The 22,515-nt window shown below is 42.5% G+C and overlaps 1 protein-coding gene across 4 annotated transcripts in view; it reads right to left on the bottom strand.

The window, feature by feature from the left end:
- Positions 1-3,502: 3,502 nt before the first annotated feature.
- Positions 3,503-22,515, bottom strand: part of sema4d (sema domain, immunoglobulin domain (Ig), transmembrane domain (TM) and short cytoplasmic domain, (semaphorin) 4D) — a 32,545-nt gene continuing 13,532 nt past the window's right edge. For 2 of the 4 annotated variants that reach the window (XM_069170872.1, XM_069170890.1), the window contains 14 exons: positions 15,324-15,457; positions 13,737-13,882; positions 13,587-13,649; positions 13,389-13,487; positions 13,177-13,270; positions 12,923-13,039; positions 11,759-11,910; positions 11,129-11,304; positions 10,788-10,944; positions 10,443-10,665; positions 9,974-10,086; positions 9,570-9,742; positions 9,329-9,375; positions 7,008-9,019 (listed from right to left, as the gene is read on the bottom strand). In XM_069170872.1, coding sequence (XP_069026973.1) covers positions 8,010-9,019; positions 9,329-9,375; positions 9,570-9,742; positions 9,974-10,086; positions 10,443-10,665; positions 10,788-10,944; positions 11,129-11,304; positions 11,759-11,910; positions 12,923-13,039; positions 13,177-13,270; positions 13,389-13,487; positions 13,587-13,649; positions 13,737-13,882; positions 15,324-15,457 — 2,704 coding nt within the window. In that variant the 3' untranslated portion in view covers positions 7,008-8,009. Of the gene's footprint in view, positions 4,331-5,361; positions 5,454-5,614; positions 5,828-6,733; positions 6,965-7,007; positions 9,020-9,328; positions 9,376-9,569; positions 9,743-9,973; positions 10,087-10,442; positions 10,666-10,787; positions 10,945-11,128; positions 11,305-11,758; positions 11,911-12,922; positions 13,040-13,176; positions 13,271-13,388; positions 13,488-13,586; positions 13,650-13,736; positions 13,883-15,323; positions 15,458-22,515 lie in introns of those variants that run through there. The other 2 variants (XM_069170881.1, XM_069170901.1) reach the window with 2 other exon arrangements.

Here is a 22,515-nt window from a genome sequence, read left to right on the forward strand (position 1 = left end):
CAAATTATTATAAAACAGAGCTAAAGCTGATGGAAATGTCACCATTTTTTAAGCTATTTGGTCGTAAACCAAATTAAGATTATGACCTAATGTAAAGTAGTAAGAATAAGTACCAAAAAATACGCGCAATGTCGCAGACTGTTTGCAAAAGGAATGAAGAGAACTTAACTAGTTGTAAAAAAGGAAGCAAGGCCGATTTTTGTTAAAATACAGATGCAGAATCAATAATAAAATCATCCTTATTGATTTACATTCACAAAACCACAGTCATAATAAAATGACTTCCAATTTTGTCAAACAAAAACCACTAACTGCAAATGAGCCTTCAGAATAATTGAAGTTGTCACAGTCATTAATTAGTTTTAGCTGTCGGTTACATCCTGCTATGACTTTAGTTACAATTCATTGAATGATGGCATCAAATTTAAAGGCCATACATTGCATCTAATGTAGATGATGTGGATCAGGGTCACCTCTACATTTGATGAAAACATAAATAAAGATTATGCAACATCTGGTTCACATTATGTTCCCACTGAATGAAATTTCAAGAGTGTCATTTTCCTGCCCTACATTAATGGGCTAATACCAGGCCTGTATGCGACTGTATTTCAATAACACTGTTGCCTGTGGTTATAAAATCGTGTGTCATGTTTCTTAAAATCTCAGCAAAGCACAATAAAATGAATGGCAGAAGGAAATAATATTGATAGCCCTGCTTGAAGGGAACAGAGTGATGTAAGAATTTCCTGTGTGGACAATAACATCCACAGCCTTGAGAGCTGATTTTCATAATCATGTCTGGGGCATCGCTTTCTGTGAATGGTTCATTAAAAAGCAGTGGAAGCACAAGAGGCTCACATACGCATGAGTGTGTTTGTGTGTGCAGCCACTAACCTTACACTGCACATGCCATCCAAGTCACTTCGATAGATCAACTTATAAAATCATGTTTATCGATTTTTTTTTTTAAATCAATAAACAAATTGGTAATTACCATAACTAATTAAATCTCCTTGGTAAATAAAGAGAGCAATAATACGGACGAGGTGTGCTTGCTCATAATATTAAGGTGTTACATCACTGAGATGGACAGAGGCAAGAAGAAAGTATGTAAAATGTAAAATAGTAGTAGAGAATAGGGTAAAAAAAATTAAAGACATTAGAGATATAACATTTTTAAAAAACGACACTGTATACATACTGTACATAATATAATGCACAAATATTAGCCTAAGAAACAGAAGAGAATATAAAGATATAATAATGACTTTAACTGATAGTTTGATTCAATAAATTGACCAATCACTGTAGCTCTGACGTTATATCTGTCATATGACAGCAACACAGCGTATATCCACTGGGGATATTTAAATAGTTGGATATGTAGTGTCACAATAAATCTATGATGAATCTTTAATCTAATAGTCTAATCTACATTTACATGGCAACGGCTCCTCAACTTTACACGGTGGACAGCCTCGTTCTTTCAACTCTATGCAACATGTGAAGTATTTATTAGGTACCAATCTTGCATGCTAAGACACATCAAAGTTGTGATATGGTATTAAACTTATTCCACTTTATAGTGACTCCTGGCACTCGCATCTTGTATACAATATTTATAGGTACAAGTGAAATGTATGAGCGAAGCGCAATTTTGGTGTTTTCACTGGTTTTCATTTAATGCAAAATAAAATGAAATGCCAAAATATCAGCACCATTCAGCACAAAGAAATATGAGTGTAGTTTTAAAAGCTGTGCGGGTCAGTTGTTTTTTTTTTTTATATTAAAACTACAACCCCCAGAACTACTGAAAGAGACATGAAGACCAGTACAGGTGAGTTCAGGTAAGCAGTCTTCTAACTTCTAACTTGACTTCTGTAACATTAACTAACGCTATAAAAGCAGACGTACATTTGTCGGAAAAAACAACAACATAATGTCTTCATTGTTTTCTAGTAAAACCAAAACTACTGAAAACACTCTAAGAAGCATGAATCTCACCTTTGTGTTGCTTGTCGAAGTTGTTGAAGCTGCGATGTCACGTGATATTTAGGCTCACCTTAATGACGCTGCGGTTTCCTGAGTGAGGCGCTGCTGCTGCTCTTCTCCGGCGGCACCGGGTCAGAACCTCCTCTGTGACGACACCACTTTATGCTGATAGGTTTTCTGTTTCACCGACATGCAAGACCTTCAGAGCAGTTATCTCCTGTAATTACCTCTACTCATTTATTGATCTGCTCCTTCTGTAGCTCAGGTTTTACATCTGGACACGGACACACTGTAGTTTTACATCTGGACACGGACACACTGTAGTTTTACATCTGGACACACACTGTAGTTTTACATCCAGCAAAAAAGCTGTAAAAAGAGGTTGTTTCTATTAAACATACTTAGATTTAATTTAACATTGTGTCTGGTCTGTACATTTTAGAGAGCAACATATTTGGGTGAATAAACAGTGTCAGCTCATCAGTCTGAAATATTGAGGTTTACACTTATACGCTTAAAATACAAAGCAGCTGCAGGTTATATGATATAAGAGCTATATGAACAAGCTGCTGCTGCTGAGACAGCTAGACAGATTTGTATGTGTTGGCATGTTGCTTATTGATGATGAAATGTTTTATGGTACAAACCTGAACATGATAGGCAGGTCAGATGATCTATGTCTTTGCAAGTTTCTGTTGTAAGGACCTCACTGTGTTCAGAGCCCTGACGAGAGTTATGTTGTGTGGTGTAGAATCAGAAAGCAGGCTAGAATAGACCAATCAGAGAGCAGGTTAGAATAGACCAATCAGATAGCAGGGTAGAATAGACCAATCAGATAGCAGGGTAGAATAGACCAATCAGAAAGCAGGATATAATAGACCAATCAGATAGCAAGTTTTCAGATAGTGTTCAATGAAAATAAATATGGCTCTAATTAACGTTAATGTGTGGTCAGATATTCTCAGACGGGTGTCAGTGTGTTTGCTGTATTTAGATGACACTGTGGAGTCATGTAGTTTTTCTGTTTTGCTGATGTTCCTTTACTTGGTCACAAGAGGGCGCAGTGGCTCAAGTTGTTGCAGATGGCACAATGAAAACGAAATTCTTATAGCTCATGCTGAGGTGCAGGAGAACCAAATTTAGGGTTTAATTTTTTTTTCACATGCATTAAATAACATGAATGTAACATTTAACAGATTATGTTTGAAAGATTATAATATATTATAACTAAATCCCTATTAGTCTGTAAATCTACAAACCATAGGCTGAGATTTGGTTTAAAACCTACATCTTTTAGTGAAACTGTTATATTTTGTGCAAATGCCACAACTGACTTCCAAACAGAAATGGTCATTGGTGCTTTCTGGAGGTTTGTAAATAATTCAGATGGTAGAAAGTTGTTTCTGTGGAAAAGGCTGACGCACCACTTCAGTTTTATATATGGTCGAAAGAGGTTTGTAAATATTTTAAAAGATGATCTAATATCAGGAATGACAGGAATGTGATGCATAAAACAAACCGTTTATTTCTACTCCAGAGTCAAAGAGTCACAGTTTTAATGTGAAGAAAACAGCTGCAGACAGAAAGAGTCTTTAACAATTCAATTTGTTATACTTGGAATAAATTCCATTGATTGCTGGGTTTTTAATCCGAATTTCACTTTGTGGTTGTATAATCTTTCTTAACGTCAAACATGACCGGTGTACTGTGGTTTTTAAAAATATATTTACGAACCACAGCAGCTCCGTCAATGCAGTCAAATCCTGAGTAAGCTTTGACTCTCTGGGAGGAAAAAGAAGATCAAAGACACTATAATCTCAAGTGAAAATGTCAAACTGCAAGGTAGCTGTGAAGGACCAAACAGATGGAGTCTTTTAAAGGCAGTGAAGGTGCGAACATCTCAAGATCAATCACACTATAAACAGGTGTGGACGGCCACAGACGCTGCTTCACTTCCTGACACGCTGATGATCAGCATTCCCCATATACAGACAGTTATTCCATACAAGCACTGCTTTCAGGATGTTTGTTTTCATCAATAAAAATAACAGATAGTATAAATGCAGCCTCAGACTGAGGTAAACCGATGAGCTTCATCTCCTCGTAAGGTTTTTGGTAGGAGTCCCAACACCATCATCGCAACCAGGTGAGCCCCTGCAGGAAGCAGGTGCTGTTTGTTTTTACTTCATGGTCCATCAAATGCCCGTGTAAGAGGTGACACTGGGACATTATATTCCATCTGTTTGTGAGTGTCAAAGATGTGGTCCACCTGGGCTGATGTTCACAACCAGATTCAGCTGAATCCTCACAGAGCTCTGTGGCCGTCACAGCTTTCCTGCAGGGGAGAGATGTTGTTGGGCGAGATGTTGTTGGGATTGATGCGCTAAAAACTCATCAAAAGGCACGTAAAGCCACAAGAAACCGTCATTCAGTATTAGAAAGGAAAATTATGTTAAGTGGTAATAATACAAGATTTGTAAAAAGCGTTGCCAACATCTTCGATTTTATCAGCAATTCACTCATGAATCTGAATAGTAATTCAGTCAAACTATCTGGCTCAAGTTAAGCCAGTTTATTATTTGGAAACGGCTTTGCAGTGAGGAAATCTGTGTTTTTCAGTTTAAACGAAGACTTCATAACTTCGCAAATAGTACATCTGAATCCACACATAACAAACGTAAACTTGACTATTGGAAGAAAACTCTAATATCTGTTAGATAACCTAAATGGGAAAAAGAAAGAAGGTATAGGATAAAGAAATGTGAGGTAAACTCTAATCTATATCTAATGAACAAATGATTTGCTACAATAAGAAATTCAAAAAGTTTTGTGATAAAGGTCTGGAGACTTGGGCTTATATTTTAGGGGGAAAATCTCCTTAGAAATCCTTTTAAGGGAACATGTAAGTGTTGAGTTATGCCCAACAGAATTAGCTGCATGTGGTTAATAGATCACGTAGTTCAGAAAATGCAGTTAGATGTAATGAAGTTAAAGGAACTGCAAGTGATTTATTTATCTGAATACTTCAAAGTTTCCAGAAGGCTGTTTTGCAAAGCTTTCATTCAGACTGAAAAAAAAAAAAAAGGTAGAGTAAAAGTCACGTAGAGCACTAAAGCTGTTTATTTTATGGAATATAAATCATCTGGCTTCTGCTTTGTATTCGTGATTATTTGCCGTTGCTCCAATAAATCTGGACTTTGTACTTTCTGCTCTGCTTTTTCTGCAAGAAAAAACAAACTCAATCGGGCAGAGAGTTCACTACACACCTAAAACCAAACATGCAGAGCAGACTAAAACTGGTGCACACCATGAAGTTCAATCCAGGCAACAGCATGATCACGGCACTCTCAAAGAACAGAGACCTACCCAGGCCTTCTCCCATCTTTTTAGCAGCTGCTCGTGCTCAGTGAGCGCACCTCTCCATTGGTTCAAATCTCTGGATGGAATGTTCTCCTCATCTGTCGAACAACAACATCTTTTATGCTATAAACCATTTCAATTATCCATCTCTGCACGGATTATAAAACCAAATTACGCCACGACCACTCCGCATGCAGGACTCTGATCACCATGTAACTCTGGAGATTTTCACAGCCACACAAAAACCAGGCCCAGATACCTCCAATAGTGAGGCGCAGGTCCACCTCAGACATGTCATTTCCTGTGCTGGCCTCGGCAACACAGTGGTAACGGGCGTCCTTGATCAGCGGCCCCTCTCGGAGCCAGCTGCTCACCAGTACCTCCCTCTGACCCAGCGGCCGGCGGTGCTCCATGATGGGGGTGTCCAGAGTGTGTCCGTTTATCAGCCAGTGAATGTGGACATCACTGGGACCTGCGGGACAAGAGTTGGACTTCGTGTTGACCGCTGATTGTCCAGACATGAAACGGGGAATACTTGCCTTTAGTCGGTCCGTTTGTAGGGTTCCGTTTCAGAGAGGACTTGTAGAGGTTTGATTACACATGCATAGATGAAATTATGTGCAAAAAAAGAACTCATCCTTTTTTCTCATTAGTTTCAAGCAGCACAAACACAGAAGTTTTCTCTACTTTTGCCTACAAAAACGACGACCGAACTCAAAAACGTAAAACAAACCAGTGTTGAAAAGGTTTATTTCACCTCCCTAACAAGAGCCAAAGCCCCAAAATGCCCCCTAGATTTATGTACATCTTCAAAAGGTATTTTTCCATATATACAAATATATTTACATTTGTTTGCAGGCACAAAAAATATCCAGATAAAGTCTTGAGATGCAAGACAGTTGAGCGTTTTATAATTTGTTCTGAGGAGAGCTTCTTTACATCCTGAACAGGAAGGATCCATTTCTTCTAAACTTTACATGTTTACTGTGGTTATACAACAATATTCACACAACTGTACCTTTTGTTGACATCGAAGTGAGAACTGAGATGATCTGATCAGTGAGAGATTGACAGTTGAACAAGGAATCCCAAGTTTGTCTTGCTTAACATTCACCCATTGAAAGACTCCTAAAAATGGAGATCAAAAGATCTCTACAAGTCAAGACACATAAAAAAATAAAGAAAAGGGGGGGGGGGGGGGCTTTTTACAAAGAAATCCGGGAACACACTCACGCCCAGTTAGTCAAGGTTTGGGTGACGCTGACATGCGAGGTGTAGAGAGATGAGAGGATGAGTGATGGGTTAGAAAGAGAGGAAGAGATTTCCAAGCCGAGCAGGTGTTTCTGAAGGAGGGTTCGGTGTCACAGGCACCACTCACCCAGGGCGAGGCAGAAGAGGAGGAAGGACTCCTGGGCGTGAACCCCCCAGGCCTGGTCCTTCAGCAGGGGAGGCAGCAGTCTCACCTCCGCCTCCCGAGTCTCCACATTGTGGAGCTCGGAGGAGGAGGAGGAGGAAGAAGAGGAAGAAGATGAAGAGGAAGGAGGGAGGGCAGAGGGAGTGCTACCGCCAGAGGAGAGCAGGGAGGATGAAGTGTCGACAGGAGAGGAGGCTGTGAGAGGGAGTGACGGAGAAGAAGAGAGTTTTGAAGAAAAACAGGAAACAAGGGATGACGAAAGGGAGTCGAATGAACAATCTATAAAAAAAAACAAAAAAACATCTGTAATAAATAAAATAAAACAAAAGGAAGATCACAAGTACTTACGCAGCAAACAAGATAATACCACAGATGTGACTCATCTTAAATAACAATCATCTGATAATGAACTAATACAGAAGGCTTAACAAAATTAAGATAGGAAAAAAAAACAACTTCAGATTGTTTCCAGGGCTGTAATATCAAGCATCATGTCATACTGTACAGTGTTTTTGTTGTTGTTATTAACAGACCACATGAGGGAGGATGACAAATGAAGGTTAATACACAGGCGTTACATCCGTGTAGGAATGTCGACTTCCCAGGGAGGAAAAGAAATAAAATACACAAGAGACTCAGCAGTGTCACTCAGGAGACGGCGGCTTGATATTTTCCAGCAAGTCGTCCTCGTGCTGTTTTCGCTTTTCGTCTGACCTTCAAACCCTCTGCCACCCCACCGGGTGAGCTTCAGGCCCACATACGGGGCGCTGCGGATGACAACACGGCGCCACGACATACGCAGCGAATCGTCCCTGAGAAAATGACTACAACGCTGAAGCTTTTACCCTCCGATAAACGACACACTGCTTCGCAACAAAAAGATGCAAAAGCTGCGAGAGAATATTTTTCACTCAGGCTGCAGAGACACGACTCCAATTTGGAAAACATCACAGTAACTTACCAATTTGGTAAACAATGTTTCCAATTTGGAATTTAAGAAAATAGCTTTTCTTGCTGGGCTAAGCTGAAAGAGTGCAGCGTCCTCGAACATTAAACGCCCTAAACCAGACAGCAGGAGTGAAAACTCTACAGCTCTAAGCGGGACGCCTCACGTAAGCTTCGTCGTGATTAAACTTCACGCGACGCTATCCACTGGACACCGTTTAGGCTTATACATCAGGGGCAGCTGCAGACAGAGCGGGACCCCCTGCGGTCTCCGTGCCGAGGCTCAAGCTTACGGCTAGCAGTTAGGTTCGTCTGCATCCGCGAACTGGATGGGCTGAGATTCACAGTCCACGTCGAACGGTTTCTCCTGGGAGGAGCTGTCGCCTCCGAAGCTGTGAGAAGGGATGCGACCGTTGCTGCACTCCGGCTCGGTCTCGTAGCCGGTGTCACGCAGCGCCCGCAGGTTCTGAGTGGTTTGGCTGCCGTTCTGGGTCGGCCGCTCTGTCATGTTGACTTTGTCGGTTGCGGACGCTTCAATAAAACCGGCCTCACAGGCCCTGTACTCGGGCTGATGGGCGCTCTTGTGACTGCCCAGCAGAGCGGCTCGGAGACGCAGGCAAGGCGCCGGCAGATACTGCATGTAGCAGTTGTACACCAGCGCGGCTAGGAAGAGGAGGAAGAACAGGAGGAAGAGGAAGAGGAGGGCGGTGGTGTTGTTGTGCTGCAAGTACTCAGCTGCTGGGTCCTGGCTGTCTGGATGGGGGACGTTGGGGTTCGGGGGAAGAAGCTGCTTTGACTGGAACTTGACGGTGCTGCTGGGGGGCGGGGTTAGTGATGAGTCGGTCTGGGGTGGGGGGGTGAAGAGGACTGTGGTCGTGTAGCTGGGAGGGGCAAGTGCCGAGGTGAGCGGGACTCTGTCTGTTTTAAGATTACCTTCAGCCGCATGCGTGCCAGATGTCTCCCCGCTGCCGAGGGTGGTGGTCGCATGGCCCGCCTGCTGCGGGGGTCGGAGTGGAAGATCCAGAGTCAGGAAGTATCCCGCCAGGAGACGGCTGAAGTTCTTCCCGGCAGCGGGGGCCCATTCCACGGACCAGCACTCGTAGTAACCCTGATCCTCTGGACCCACGCTGTAAATGAGGAGCCCGTTTTCGGCTATGAGGTGGAAGCGAGAGGCCTCGGTGAGAAGAGAGCCGTTTGACTTCCACATCACCTGGGCGAGGTTGGAGCGAACCAAACACGGCAACTCAGCAGAGCTTCCGGGTTTCACTGTGACACGCTGGTAGTCCTTCTGAGACTGACCTGACACTACAACGGCAAAAAAAAGGACACAATAATGACTTTTGGATGGTTACAAGAAAATTCAGTGTATCCTGGAGAACAATCACACAACAGAGCTTACAATTAGAAAACGCAGACAAAAATTATAAATAAAAATGATATTAGGTTTTCAAACACTGAGGATGAAATGTGAGCATTCAGTATCCTGGATGATTTGTCATCACCCAGTTAGTCATGCTTTGAATTAGATGTTGAGAAGCTTCAGGGGAGAAAACAGTGAAACCGTCTTATCTGTGTTCATGTTATCAGGCTGTAATCGAGCACGTCGCCTCCTACCTGCAGGACAGCTGTCTGCGTCACCGTTCAAGCTCTGGATTAGCCTCCTGAAAAACAAACAGGACTTTCATGAGTCCAAAATATTCACACACTCCAAGGAGACAGATTATAGAGGCCGAGACAGTAAAGCAGGTCGAACTGGTTGCAGTGTCGGCACAGATGTCTCTCGATGGTGGTTTTAATGGACGGCTGGAACACTGGTATGCTGAAAGGAGATATGAGGGTAAATCTGGGTAGTTACCAGAGCTGGTGGTTGGAAGTATCAAAGATATTGACACAGGCGGCGGTATGAGGGTCCCAGGCGCAGTAGGGGTCTCGCGCAAGGATACAGTCATCACAGGACGAATACCTGCTACAGAAAGCTGTAGGCGACTGGACGACGGCCGAGTCTGAACCAGCGTACAGGGATTGTGTCTGTGGAAGCACGAGATTATTCACGTTAACAAATGGGGGGAAAAAGCAACCTGGTGCTTAACTTAGTTTAAAGGCAACAAAGATGAACCCTTAAACACACATAAAACAAGTCTTCTAAAAAACCTGACATGTAAAGAACAACATGCAGTTAGCTGACCTTGAAAATGTGTAACACACACACACACACACACACACACACACACACACACACAACAACAACAACACACTGACCTCTGAGGACAGCACTAAGTTTTTGATGGATTCAGACTTCTTCAGGAGCTGGATCTCCTCCACGATGTGAACTTCTCCTTCGAACACCACCGACTTGTGCAGGACTCCCTTATCTGAAGAGGACGGGCAAAATGTCACTCAGCCAAGGTCAACGCTAGAAACACGACTTTAATTTCTATATGTAGTGACAAGTTTAGGTGTTGTTTTTTAAAGTTTAAGGTAGGTAGGTAGGTAGGTATATACTTTATTAATCCCCGAGGGGACATTTTTTTTTTTTTTAAGCTGAAAGATGAAAACTTCCAAACACCCACATATGATAAAAGTTCAGAGTTTGACAACTTCAAAACTCAGTGACGAGGACATTCCTATTCCTATTTTTTTTTTTTTTTTTTTTTTTTTTAACAATTTCAGGTCAGATTTGCATTTATGTTATTTTACCATGAGTTAGTGTTAACTGAGGCTTTGTTACCTGTTCCAGTGAAGATGACGTCGTATATGTTTTTGTCCAGTGCTCGGACCCTCTCCACAACAATCTGAGTGTAATTGATGTCTTTGGTGATGAGGCGAGGCCCGTTGCCGATGGGCAGGACGGGATCCTCCAGCAGCGGGTGGTCCTTCACAAACTGAAGCGTTTTGTCCGGCAGGTGGAGCGAACTGCTGATGTTCTGCTCACGCATCAGGTTGTTCATACACTGGTGAAAAAAGAGACTTATTACAACAGCCGTTCTGTGTGGCATCGTGTAAGACAAGCCAATTTTTCCTGGGAAGTAATATAACTGAAGTATTTTTTAAAGTCTGCGTTTAAAGCACTTACTGCTCCGGGACGCGGGGAAGGAGTGATGCCGTTGTACCGCACCCACTTAGTGTGCGACTGCTCCACTGTGGCCTTCTGCATGTACTTGCCCTTGGAGAAGACCTCTTCCACCGCCATCATGTTGTAGGCGCACACAGCTGACAGTCCCACATTGCCCCTGGGGGGGTGAGGGCATGAAGATGATGATGATGGAGATGGAAGAGGAAGAGGAAAAAAACAGGAGAAGAACAATTTAACAGGCTGTATTTTACTGCAGTGTCCCAGTGTATCCTGGCTTCGTTTCCCCCTCCCGCCCCCGCCCCCGCCATCCATCCCCAGCTGAAAGTCTTCAAACCACTGACCACTGAGATGTGAAGACACCGTAGATGACCGTGTCTCTCAAGTCTGTCCCCTTCAGGATGAAGACGTCGTGCACGACGTTGAAAACGAAGTTGAGCTCCGGCATGGAGCACACCAGCTTGGCTTTCAGGAAGGACGTCCACTTCTTCTGCAGAGTGCGCTGGCCGCCGAGGTCGCCCTGCGGGGGGATATTAAGAGAAAACAAATGAAAAGAGGGGGACGGTTGTGTAACGACGTAATTTCCACTGCGGGAGATGACACGTATTTGTTCGGGTTGTTTTTCTAGCCAAAGTCTAAATGGCATCTGTTTTTTTGTTACATCACCAAATAAACCATAAATTCTAACTAACGTTTATGAGGTTTTAGCAGGTGTTTTTTGTCAAAGTTCTTTTGTTTGCACTGTAATGTTATACAGTATTTTGGAATTTAGGTTCTTGTCCAACAAATGTTTCGACGCTACAACAGATTTTTTGTTATTGTCCATGTGAGCTGGGCCCCTGTTTGTCTGAGACACAATTAATTATAGAAGAAAATGGATGGATGGAGGGAAAGGAGAAAGACAAACAACAGGAAGTTCGGGGCTAAAGAGGTTTAGTGCTGGTATGTGCAGATGGTGCACAACATGTACTGACCTTACAGACGCGGGCCACCCTGGGGATGAGCAGCTTGCCAAAGAACTCGTACTCCACCGACACCTCGGTGAAGAAGTAGTAGATTTTGTCGTCCTCGCCATCTGCTCTGTTTTTCCCTTCTCTGATCACGTCGGCAAACACGAAACTGGGCTCTGCGAGGAAAAGCAGAGACAGAAGACAGACGCCGGTATGAATAAAAGGGAGCGGGGGGGGGGGGGGAAGAAAACCTGGACGGTTCATCAGCTGTTGTGAAAGCCTCACTGTCGTTCTACTCCTGAAGGCGTTATTCTAAATTATTTAACAGAAACCTAAAATTCTCTTCAATTTCAAAATGGGAATTTTGATGGCCTCGAGCCCAAATTGAGTCCTTTGATATTAGTTATCTGATGATTCTGAGCCTAAATGTTGATTAAATATGGATCTGATCGGCAACAATTAGCTAAATGATAGAAAATAAATTGTCAATAGTTTTGATTATCAATTCAACTTTTTGTTATTTTATGATAGAAATGCAAAAATATTTGTTCATTCCAGCTTCTTAAATGTGAATATTTTATGGTTTCTTTTACTCCTCCATGATATTAAACTAAATACCTCGCGGTTGTTGGTTGACAACACATTTTCAGCAGCATCTTAGACTTTGGGAGACACTGGTTGACATTTTTCATCTTTTTCTGACATTTTAATGACTTAAAAGCTAATTGATAATTGTTATTTGCAGCCCTATAACTGATGTGGGAACCTATTAAATCTGCCGCACTCTATTTTTCTGCTTATTCTGTGGTTGAGAAATCACACCAGCTTGCAGAGAGCACTTTGACCAGGCAACAGCCTCGTTTAATTTTGGTCTGCCATCAAGTCACTTACAGAATTAGAGTTGATTAGTGGGAGCTGATAGATCTGCCAGCAGATTTGAGAGCATTGCTGCAACACAAAGTAGACTAAACAAACCATAGTAAAAAATACAAAAGGGATCGGATTTGTATGGTCTTTATACAGATCCATTAAAATACGCCCTGATCAGCCCCGATTTCGATACTTCAGAAAATCTCTACCAGATTATACATCTCCTCTCATGCTTTGGAAATTATTTTTTAAAAATCCTTTCAAAGAAGCTTTCAGTTGATTTCAGATGTACACTGATCACATGTTGTTCCAACTCACCGTTGAGCCATGATGTGGAGTACTCTGTCCTCAGCGGAGACTGGGCTGGAGAATATCTGGAAATAATTGGTTCACTGCCTAAGAAGTTATAAGACGTTCCAGAGTATAGCTCTCCATCTGACGGAAAATAAAACAACAAAAACTGTCCAATCAGTCCATTTTGCCTCTGAGGATTATTATTATGTATTTTCCTGCAGGGCAGACAACCAAAAGAGCTCTTTGTGAAATGAGATATAAAAGTGGCCTCAACTCACCAACCATGACAGTAGTGAAGATTTGAGAGGGGTCAAAGGAGCACTTCCCTCTGCCGTCCTCCTGTCGACCATCCAATGAAAACGTGCCAAGGTTCTGGAAGAGCAGATTACATTTCAGTTAGAAGGTCGCATCGTTGATGAGCAAGTCTGAACACATGTTTATTTGTGAAGTGTGGTGTTCCCTGTTGAGGAGGGACTGAACATCAACCTACCAAGTAATCACACTGAGGTTGAAAGGCATGCGTGCCACAAACATACAGCCGCTCGTCGTCCACAACTTGGAGCACTCGGATGTAGTTCAGACAATCCCTCTGAAAAGAAACGTTATATAAGCAAATTGTTATAAACAGATCTTATTACAGGCTATTCATTTTTTGGCCTGAATGAATAATTGAATAATTAAAACCAACCTCTTTGGATTTTCCTTTGAGTGTGCACATCGTCGTGGGGGTTTCTGCAACTGTCCACTGAACCTTGAAATAGTAAAAAACAAAAAACAAAAATTGCAATCAAAAGTATTTAAACATTTTTTGGTCTATATTTTATCCACATTTTGATACCTTGTTGTTTCTGACGGTCACATTCTTCTTGCTGAGCTCAAAGATGGCCTCCCTCGCTCCCACATACAGCGCGTCCCTCTTCTCACTCAGCAGTAACGTGGAGTAATTGAAGATGCCAGGCTCCGCAAACTCCATCAGATCTAAATCTGAGCACAAAAACATACGATCACATGACTTCAGCGTCCGAAACAAAGCACATTAGGTTTTTTTCACAAAAGCAAAAACCTTAAAAAAAAACAAAAAACATTGACCACAACCTCCTTGGCAACAGACCGACAAAGTTATGAGTAGTTGGCGAACATTGTGGAGAATTTAGCAGCTACAAAGACAGATATTTCCTTCAGGTGTCGGTGGGGACCAAAACAGAGCTAAAAAGCAAATCGAATGTCGGGCGCGGATTAATCAGGAAGCAAAAAAAAACACAATTCCAAGTGACAACGTTGGTCCATGTCTGCTCGTATAAATAGACGTGATTTTGCTATCATGATCACTCTAACAACTTTATAGGCTGTTTTATTAGGTCAGTCTTGTGTTCACAGCGCGTTTCTGCTGCCCCCAGTGGCCAAAAATAGGCACTGTAGCTTTAAGCTGCACTTTGATGTCATCGGGTAAAAGCCGACAGTGTCGGCAAAGGTGACAGACGCAGTATGGAAGATGACTAAGTCCATCTCTTCTTATACTCTGTGTTGTGATTGATGGTAAACCTAACGGAGAGTTTGTGTTGGGATGGTATTGGTTGTAGCAGGTGCAAGTGGGTTCAGGTTGCAGGTGATGGGTCATAAACACCACAATGATGAAAGCAAACACGGTCACTGACTGAAACGGTGAGTGAGACCCATGAGCGCAGAGACTTTGTTAAAGGGTGAACTGTACTCGTTCTCATAGACAGACTCAGTGACTTGAGCTATTTCTGTAAACGGCGTTATGCAAATAGAACTTCCGCTTCAACTTGAGAGACCGTGGTGAGAACGAGGGCAGCCTTTTGAGATAAAATGAAGAAACAGGTGTGACAAAGCGATCTATTGTAAACTTCAGACACCAAGTTTAAAATGGAACTTTGATGTATTCTTAAGATGAACAGACTGATAAGGCTCAGTTACTCCTGTATTACCAGTGGAGCAACTGAACTGTAATGCCTTAGATTTCTTGTTTTGACATTGTGGAAGCTCATAAATACCAGTTCAGACTAACAAGCATGACTTCCTCTATTGGCTGCTTTTAAATGAGTGTAGATGGTTCGTGCACAGTTTCAAATTAAATCAGCATCTGGGGTTTCTATAAGAAAAAAAAAAGCATTCATTGGAAATATGAATAGTGATTTCTATAAACAAAAAGAAGAAAAAAAAGTGAGAAAGACATACAAAACCTTAATAATTAAAATATTTATTATTTGATTTTCCAAAGATTTTCCAAAATCCAAAGATAAAAAGTAACAAGATCCTAAACAGGTGTCTTTAAATGATGTATTTAGTTACACTACTACTCAGTTACATACTAGTATTGTCTCATTATGGCTCTCTATTTTTTGTCGTAATAACCAGTCAACTGGTTTAATCGCCGAGAAATATTGCCACATTGGAGCCTCACCTTGGTGCTTCCAGGAAGTTCGAGGCACAGCGTGGGGTCCGTGGGTGGAGACCTCGAGGAGCAGCCCCAGAAACACTCCCAGCACACCGAATCCCATGTTGGACTCTGATAACTTCGGAGCTGTGAAGTTTCCCCTGCGAGGGCACACGAAGACAAAAATGAAGCAACAGACCAAATCCTGCACTGACTAAGCATTTCAGAGATGTAGACTTCCTCACTGATCATACCGTGCAGAGCGCGCGCACACACACACACACACACACACACCCACGCACACACACACACACCCACGCGCACACACACACACACACACACAGAAAGGGGACAGATGCCAAATGTAGCTCACTCATACTGAAAGCCTGATTCATTCATCCTCTTCTCTTTTCATTAGTTCACATGCATCTGAATAAAATCAGCATCTCGCTAAAAGCATGCGTGAAATCCACATTTTCACATGTAAAATAAAGATATTTCTCAAATAAAAACAATTTGAATGAAAAAAGTTATTTCCCCAACAATTAGTCAATCGATTAATCTCTGGTCATTTTACAAGAAAAGAAATGACAACCATTTGTGATCATATGCTTTCATTTACTTTTCTTTTACATATGACAGCCAATATTTTGGTCAGACAAAAGAACCACTTTGAAGATGTCACTGTGATGAAATTGCAAATTTCTCAAAAATGTTTTGACTTTGACGACATGATTAATCAATTAGTTGAAAATAATTATCTGTAGCTTAATCAACAATAACATTATTCATTAGTTGCTGCCCTGGATTACACTTTAGACAGTTGTAAAATATGATATTATTTCTTTTCTGTTCAAGCAGGGCCCCGCAAAAGTCACCTTCACTTCGGGAAGGAAGTAAACTCTCACTAATGTTACATAAAGAAAAGTGAAACTCTGTCACAACAAGGACAAGTATGCCATTGTGCAATTCCAAATCCCCACACTTCCCTACCAGTAAGTGAATAACTAAAAGGCCATCTTGTAAATGACCAGTTGCTTTTGGGACTTGGGGAAAATAACAAAGCAGGAAAACAGATGGATGTGGAGCTCCACCTAAAAAAAGGGGCATCAGAGGGGTCAGTGAGGAGGAGGAGGAGGAGGAGGAGGGCCTGAACTAACATGAGCGGCAGAAAACTGCTCGCTCTGGTTTGTACAAAGCACAGAAAAACAAACAAACACACCCACACCCAGCATGAAAGTTACAGCATCTGTTTAATTGAGCCTGTGATGTGTGTTATAATGAATCCAGTATGACATTTTAATGCTGTGTGTTACGTAAAGATTTAACACCTTGGGCTCATAAAAATCCCCCTTTTCCTAAAAACGTGCCACTGAGCTCCTGTTGAAGGTGCATCCATTTCCCTCGGGTGACAATGACAACAACGACCACGATGACGACAGCCGTCCTGGTTGCCATCGGCTCTTATCACACGCCGGTGTCCTTTTCCATTTGTCAATTTATAAAAGGCATCGTGATCCTCGGTGTACTCACCACAGGACGAGCCTGATAAAGAGTCCATTAAGCCACTTTGTGTTGTTCGCGGAAGCGGTTAACTTATCCAGATCCCCCTCAGGTGGAGGATGTTGTCATATTCAATAAAAGCTAGTGTATCATATTTAAAAATAGTTTGTTTTTTTCCTTGGACCATGTTTTCTTTTTTCAGAAATGATATTGTACATTAAAATGACTTTTTTTCTATTTTGAAAGGAGAATGGCTCAAATATGGACAGTTCAGTTAACATAATGAACAATATTCATGTGATTTTCATCTTTTTGTTGGGATTCATTTTCATCTTGCAGGTAAAAAAAAACACATTTTGCAAGTCAGCAGTTTTAGGTCAGCGGCGGGGGAAAAAAGCACAGGCTTTAAAGCTTCAGGAAATATTAAAATAAATCTCTAAATCTGTTCTCAATCCTGCTTTGTAATGCGTGCAATGTCTGCCAAAGTTACAGCAATGCAGGACAAGAAAAATAATACCGGAGGTCAATTTCGTGACTGTCAACCAAATGCATTTGGACTGATAATCTTCTTTTAGTCTATAAATATTATCAACACTGAAGAGGTATTAGCTGACATGATTCAATTGTAAAGCTCAAGTGCTTCCTTTCTCTTGATCCAATCATGTGAGAGCAGCAGTGTTGGGAGAGTGTCTGCACAACTCCAGCTTTGTACTCTGGCGTCTCTCCTTCAACGCGAATGAAGCTGGCTTTTACGTGATTGGAGAGGATCGCTGACGGAGCCGTGCCGTACGCTTCTCCTCTGACTAAGTAAACCGATCTGGCACGAAGCAGGTTCTTCTGGTTTGAACCACAAAAGGCTCAAGAGACGCTGAAGCATCCGCACAACACCTCCACGAGATGGCTGGGTCGGTCACGCAAAGGAATGCGATTAAAGGTTATCGGATGTCTCGTCAGACAAGAATTGAATCAAGCGGCAGGAGACAATGAAAATAAATGACATACAAAATACTCTCTAACAAAGAAAATGTAAAGTCATTTCCTGCTTTTATGGGATCGTTTGTCTTCATTTAGGATATTATAACCAAAATTACAGAACACATTTTAAGCCCATAGAATAGATAAATCATGGCCAACTACTTTTAAATGACTTGCTAGCACCGTTGTGGCTCAAATATAGGTTAGTAATCAGTGACCCAGCAGAGGGGGAGGTATATCATGTGGCACAGCACATACAGACAATCAATGAGGCCCACCGCAGCTAGAGAAAAAGGGGGAGTATGACAATTGATTATTGATTTGGTTGTGCATGAGGCCCCAGAGGCCATGACCCTCCTGATGCTACGATTGGTTTTTTTTTGCGAAGGTTTCCACCGACAAAATCTGGCAAAGATGGAATTCCATCCCGACTTCAGGCTGAGCCACGGACTCCATTCTGCTAAAAGAGGGGGTCAAATACACAAGGACCTATTGTTTACTGAAGATGAGGGTAGCCTCCACTCCACTGCACTGCACCCCCCCATCCCCCATCACATCCACATCATCACTGCAGAGTAGTCAACAATGAACAGAGAGAGAGAGAACGAAGGAGAGAGAGGCATCGCTCCCCCCCCCCCCCTCCTCATCCAGTTCGTCTACAGTCTTGCCAATCTAAATGCCAGGGTAGCTTAGCTGGGAGGAAAGCTCCGAGCCAAGCCAGTGTTTCCAAAGATCACACAGGCCCATGAGATCTGGGGAAGCATCCCATAAAGACGGCACAAACACTGCCTGATGACAGCAGCAACTGAACTTGTGAAAGACAGAGACATAAAGGAGACGGAAATAGCAACAGCGTGAATGGATGAGATAACAACACTGAAATTCCCAATGAAAACCACAGGCACACAGAATTAATCTGTTTCTGTCCTCTGAGAAATATCCTCTTGTACAAAATTTCCATAAATAAAAGCGTCCGAATCGACTCCGCCTTGTATCCGTGCACTCCTGATGCCCTCCATCAATCTCACCATTCTTGCGCCCCATTAAGGGCAAAGCTTAAGCCTCAAACACCCTTTGAAAGTCAGTGTTACAGTAGCAGAGAAAGCACACTGGCAGCTCCCCTATTGCTGCTGAGAGATTTAGAGGAGTGGCCACACTGGCCTAGGACATTTAAGACGGTTACCATGCTGGCAGGTCTCTTTGAGCCCTTTGTGTTCCCCTCTCAGCTCCTTTGGCTGGGCAGGGAGGTTGACACCTGCTTGGGGCCTTGGGGTTCCCAGCACTGTGCTGCTAACTGGGCACAGATATTGGCAGGCTGCCCACTGAGGACAGGGGACGGAGAGGGGGAAACTGGAGCTCAGCCTATCTGTGCATGAGAACTTCGAATGTGTTTGTGAGCTTGAAAGAGAGAGAAAAAAAAATCAACTTCAGCTGGAAGGTTGTGCTTGGTCCTTATGTGAACAAATTACTAGGGGTGAACCAATAATTTAATTTTGATTGAGGCTGGCCATCACAATAAATCACAGAACAACCACATTTAACCATTGGCACTGTGTTTGCAGCATTGACTGTATATAAAAGCGGACGTAGCTTCTGGGTCTGAAAAGTGAGGGATACCACCTCCAAAGCCACAAGAGGTTCAACTTCTCTCATGAAATACAAAGTCAATATATTTTCTGTTGTTTCCTAAAATCCTTCTTTCTTATTATTTTTTTTAATGTGGTCTATTTGAAAATAGTTCCATCATTAATTAGAAAATAGGCCTCAGAAAGTCGAGTTCTTGAGATGGCGGCTAAAATCCAAACTTGGAAGCTTCATCATGGCAATTCACAAACCAACGGGCAACGTCACTGTTTGTTGCAGCTACTGTATACACTTGCTGCCCAGTGTTTTTCCTTTGGTTTGCTGATTAAACATGACAACAAGCCTGCTACAAGATAGTCTATAATAAAAAAAAAAAAACAGCCAGTTTTAATGAAAGCTTGTTTGCACTTCCTACTCAAGAGGCAGCAGAGTCTGCAACAGGCATCCCCAACACATCCCAGTCACAACTGAAGCCAACAGAAAAACATCTCTGCTCTGCCAGGTGCAGATAAAAAGTCAAGTGAAACCAACGACAGAACCAGACGCAGCCTTCCGCTCACACAAACTGCGGTGAGGTTAGATCTGGCTACAAACTGCTGCCCTGCTTCCTCTCTGCTTGTTATTCATCACATGTTCCCACCTGATTGTGACTGATTGTGTCATTTACGTATCTGTTCACTATCCTGCTCTGATTAATCACTGTGAAGCAAACATGTGCTCTGATCTGTATCATCTCCTGAGCTGAGGCGGACAGATCCCGACTCACCAGGCCACACGATCAATTTAAAATCAACCGGCTCCCGTCTTGATTCCCGTCTTAAATGGTCGCCGCCACATGGCGACTTCACCACTTGCCACTTCATTCCCGATGCAGAGACAAGAAGCTCTGCATCCTGTGAGCAGAGAGCACGGCGAGGACACCGAGTGGTGTGAGGGAGTTGGACATTCAGCCCCTGCCAACAACTCCAACCCTTCACTTGGTTTTCCCCTTGCTGGCTCTCTTTTCCATGTACTCACTCGTCATCAGCATCAATGATGCTCTTCTTCCTTTTGCTGCAGCCCGCCAAGAAGCTTTGACTTTTTTTTTCCCCCCGGCTGCATCTGTTGCTATAATACCAACATGCCTAACCACGCACTAACAAACTGTGTAATGGGAAATGTGCTACAAGTATTTCAATTTGTATAATTTGGCATTTTAATATGACATGCAGCGCTGCACACAAACTTTCTCTTCCTTTGTGGAAATAACTTCTTTAGGCGGTCAGGTCACACTTCACACCTACAGTAAAGGTCTCATTTGACATTTGCATACTTTACTGCCTTACTGAGGCGAGCGCCGGCAGTCTAGCCACACTGTCCGCCACAAACTACCAACATTTCCTTGTGATGACTGATGTAATCAGCAGGCCCATCTGCACAGAACCCACCCAGCTGTGGGACTGATGATAATGCTGCACCAACTGCTCCTGATTATCAGGTTGCTTCACTGAAGGTTTTCTAATAGACCCGTCTGGTCCTCTTATGTCAGAACTGCTAACAATAATCATGTGACCGTCACTGCATATTGCTGCATAAATTAATCAAGGCACCTGATACATTAATTAAAAAAGCCAGTCTATGACCAGTGACACCAGTTAATGTAAGAAAAAAAGGAAGATAATCTTATTGAAGTGATAAATGATGTTAGTGATGGTAATTTGCTTTTAATATTTCATATTTCTAAAGCGCACTTTGTCATCTAAACTCATCCTTAAGACTGATTTGAATTATTTAAATATGAAATAATTAGTCAAATATCAGGTTAACAGAAAATAAACTAGCCCCTTTTGTGAAAACTGATTCATCCTTTTAGGAGTTGCAAAAATTCACTGGTTCCAGCATCTCAAACGTAAATAAATTATTTGTTCATAGGCTGTTAGGATAGTAAACTGAAAATGTTTGTGTTCTGCACTGTTGGCTGGAAGAAAAAACACATCTCACCACGGGCCGGGTGACTTGTGTTCTTCCCCATTTGCTGACTTTTTAAAGACTAAATGACTAAACCATCTGTTGCAGTGCTCCTTATTCTTCTTGTTGCTGAAGATACTTCTTCAGGCTGTGTTTGGGCTCGTTGACATGTTGCCGTGAGTTATTTTGAACCAGGCCTGCATGAAAAAAAAGCGAGCGAGAAGGAGATCCATTCACTCGAAACAAAATCCTGCGACCACAGAGGTCGACACACTGCTGGGGACAGATGTCGGCTCCAATGTCATTTACAGATTAACAGAGTTTGGCTATAGATGTGGCAGAGACACATGCTTGCTCACATGTGTGCATGATGATGCCAAACGTGGACACCAAATCCTTCTTATAAGACCTGACAGGGGCCGAGGGCCCGTCCTAAAATACTGCCAGCTGCATCAGAGTTTCGGGTTGTGTTTGCTCGCAGGCTGATGGACCGTTTTTGACAGTCTGAGCAGAGACAGCCAGGACATTACGGTCTCTCAATATTGGTAAGTTACTGGCCTTAGAGCTCCAGCTGGCTGCTACACATGCATGTGATGATCACATTTTGTTCTCGTTTTTTTTGTTTGTTACTCGCATGCAACATCTTAGAAGAGTAATCCACTGGTTTACCATTGCAGCTACAACATGACCGGACATTTTTAAAACAAATTGGATGCAGCAGAACCAGAGATAATCTTATTTTTTAATTCAATGTATTGTCCTTCTTTGTCAAAGCCTAGTACCCACAAAACAATTTGAACCGCTGGCAAGCCATGCTAACAGCAGCTCATGTAGAGCTAAAGTAACATCTCTTGAGACAATTTATCTTCGCCTGGAGACACTTTTTACTGTTCAGGACCTGCAAACAGACCTTCAAGTGTAAAATTGGTTGGTTCCCCTTACTTTTACAAACAGTTTGATTTGTTTTACCTCCCAAGTTGTCAGCACAAGTCAACACAAAGCAGTTCGAACTGCAGTCATGGCCCAAACCATCTGGAATTCACAGGAGGATAGACATCAGCCTTCAGCTCAGACGTGCAAAGCCACGGGGTCAAAGCCCCGTAATGTTAACGTAAAGTCCTCGAAAAGCCAGCGAACAGCTGTACAATCTCCGCTGCACAGCTGACTGCTGGTCATATGGAGAAAATCATCTGCAAACGGCACCAAATGA

This window comes from Embiotoca jacksoni, unplaced genomic scaffold, assembly GCF_022577435.1.
Source record: "Embiotoca jacksoni isolate LCO1_2020_lvr unplaced genomic scaffold, fEmbJac1.0.p SCAF_10, whole genome shotgun sequence".
In the NCBI taxonomy this organism is placed as follows: domain Eukaryota; kingdom Metazoa; phylum Chordata; class Actinopteri; family Embiotocidae; genus Embiotoca; species Embiotoca jacksoni.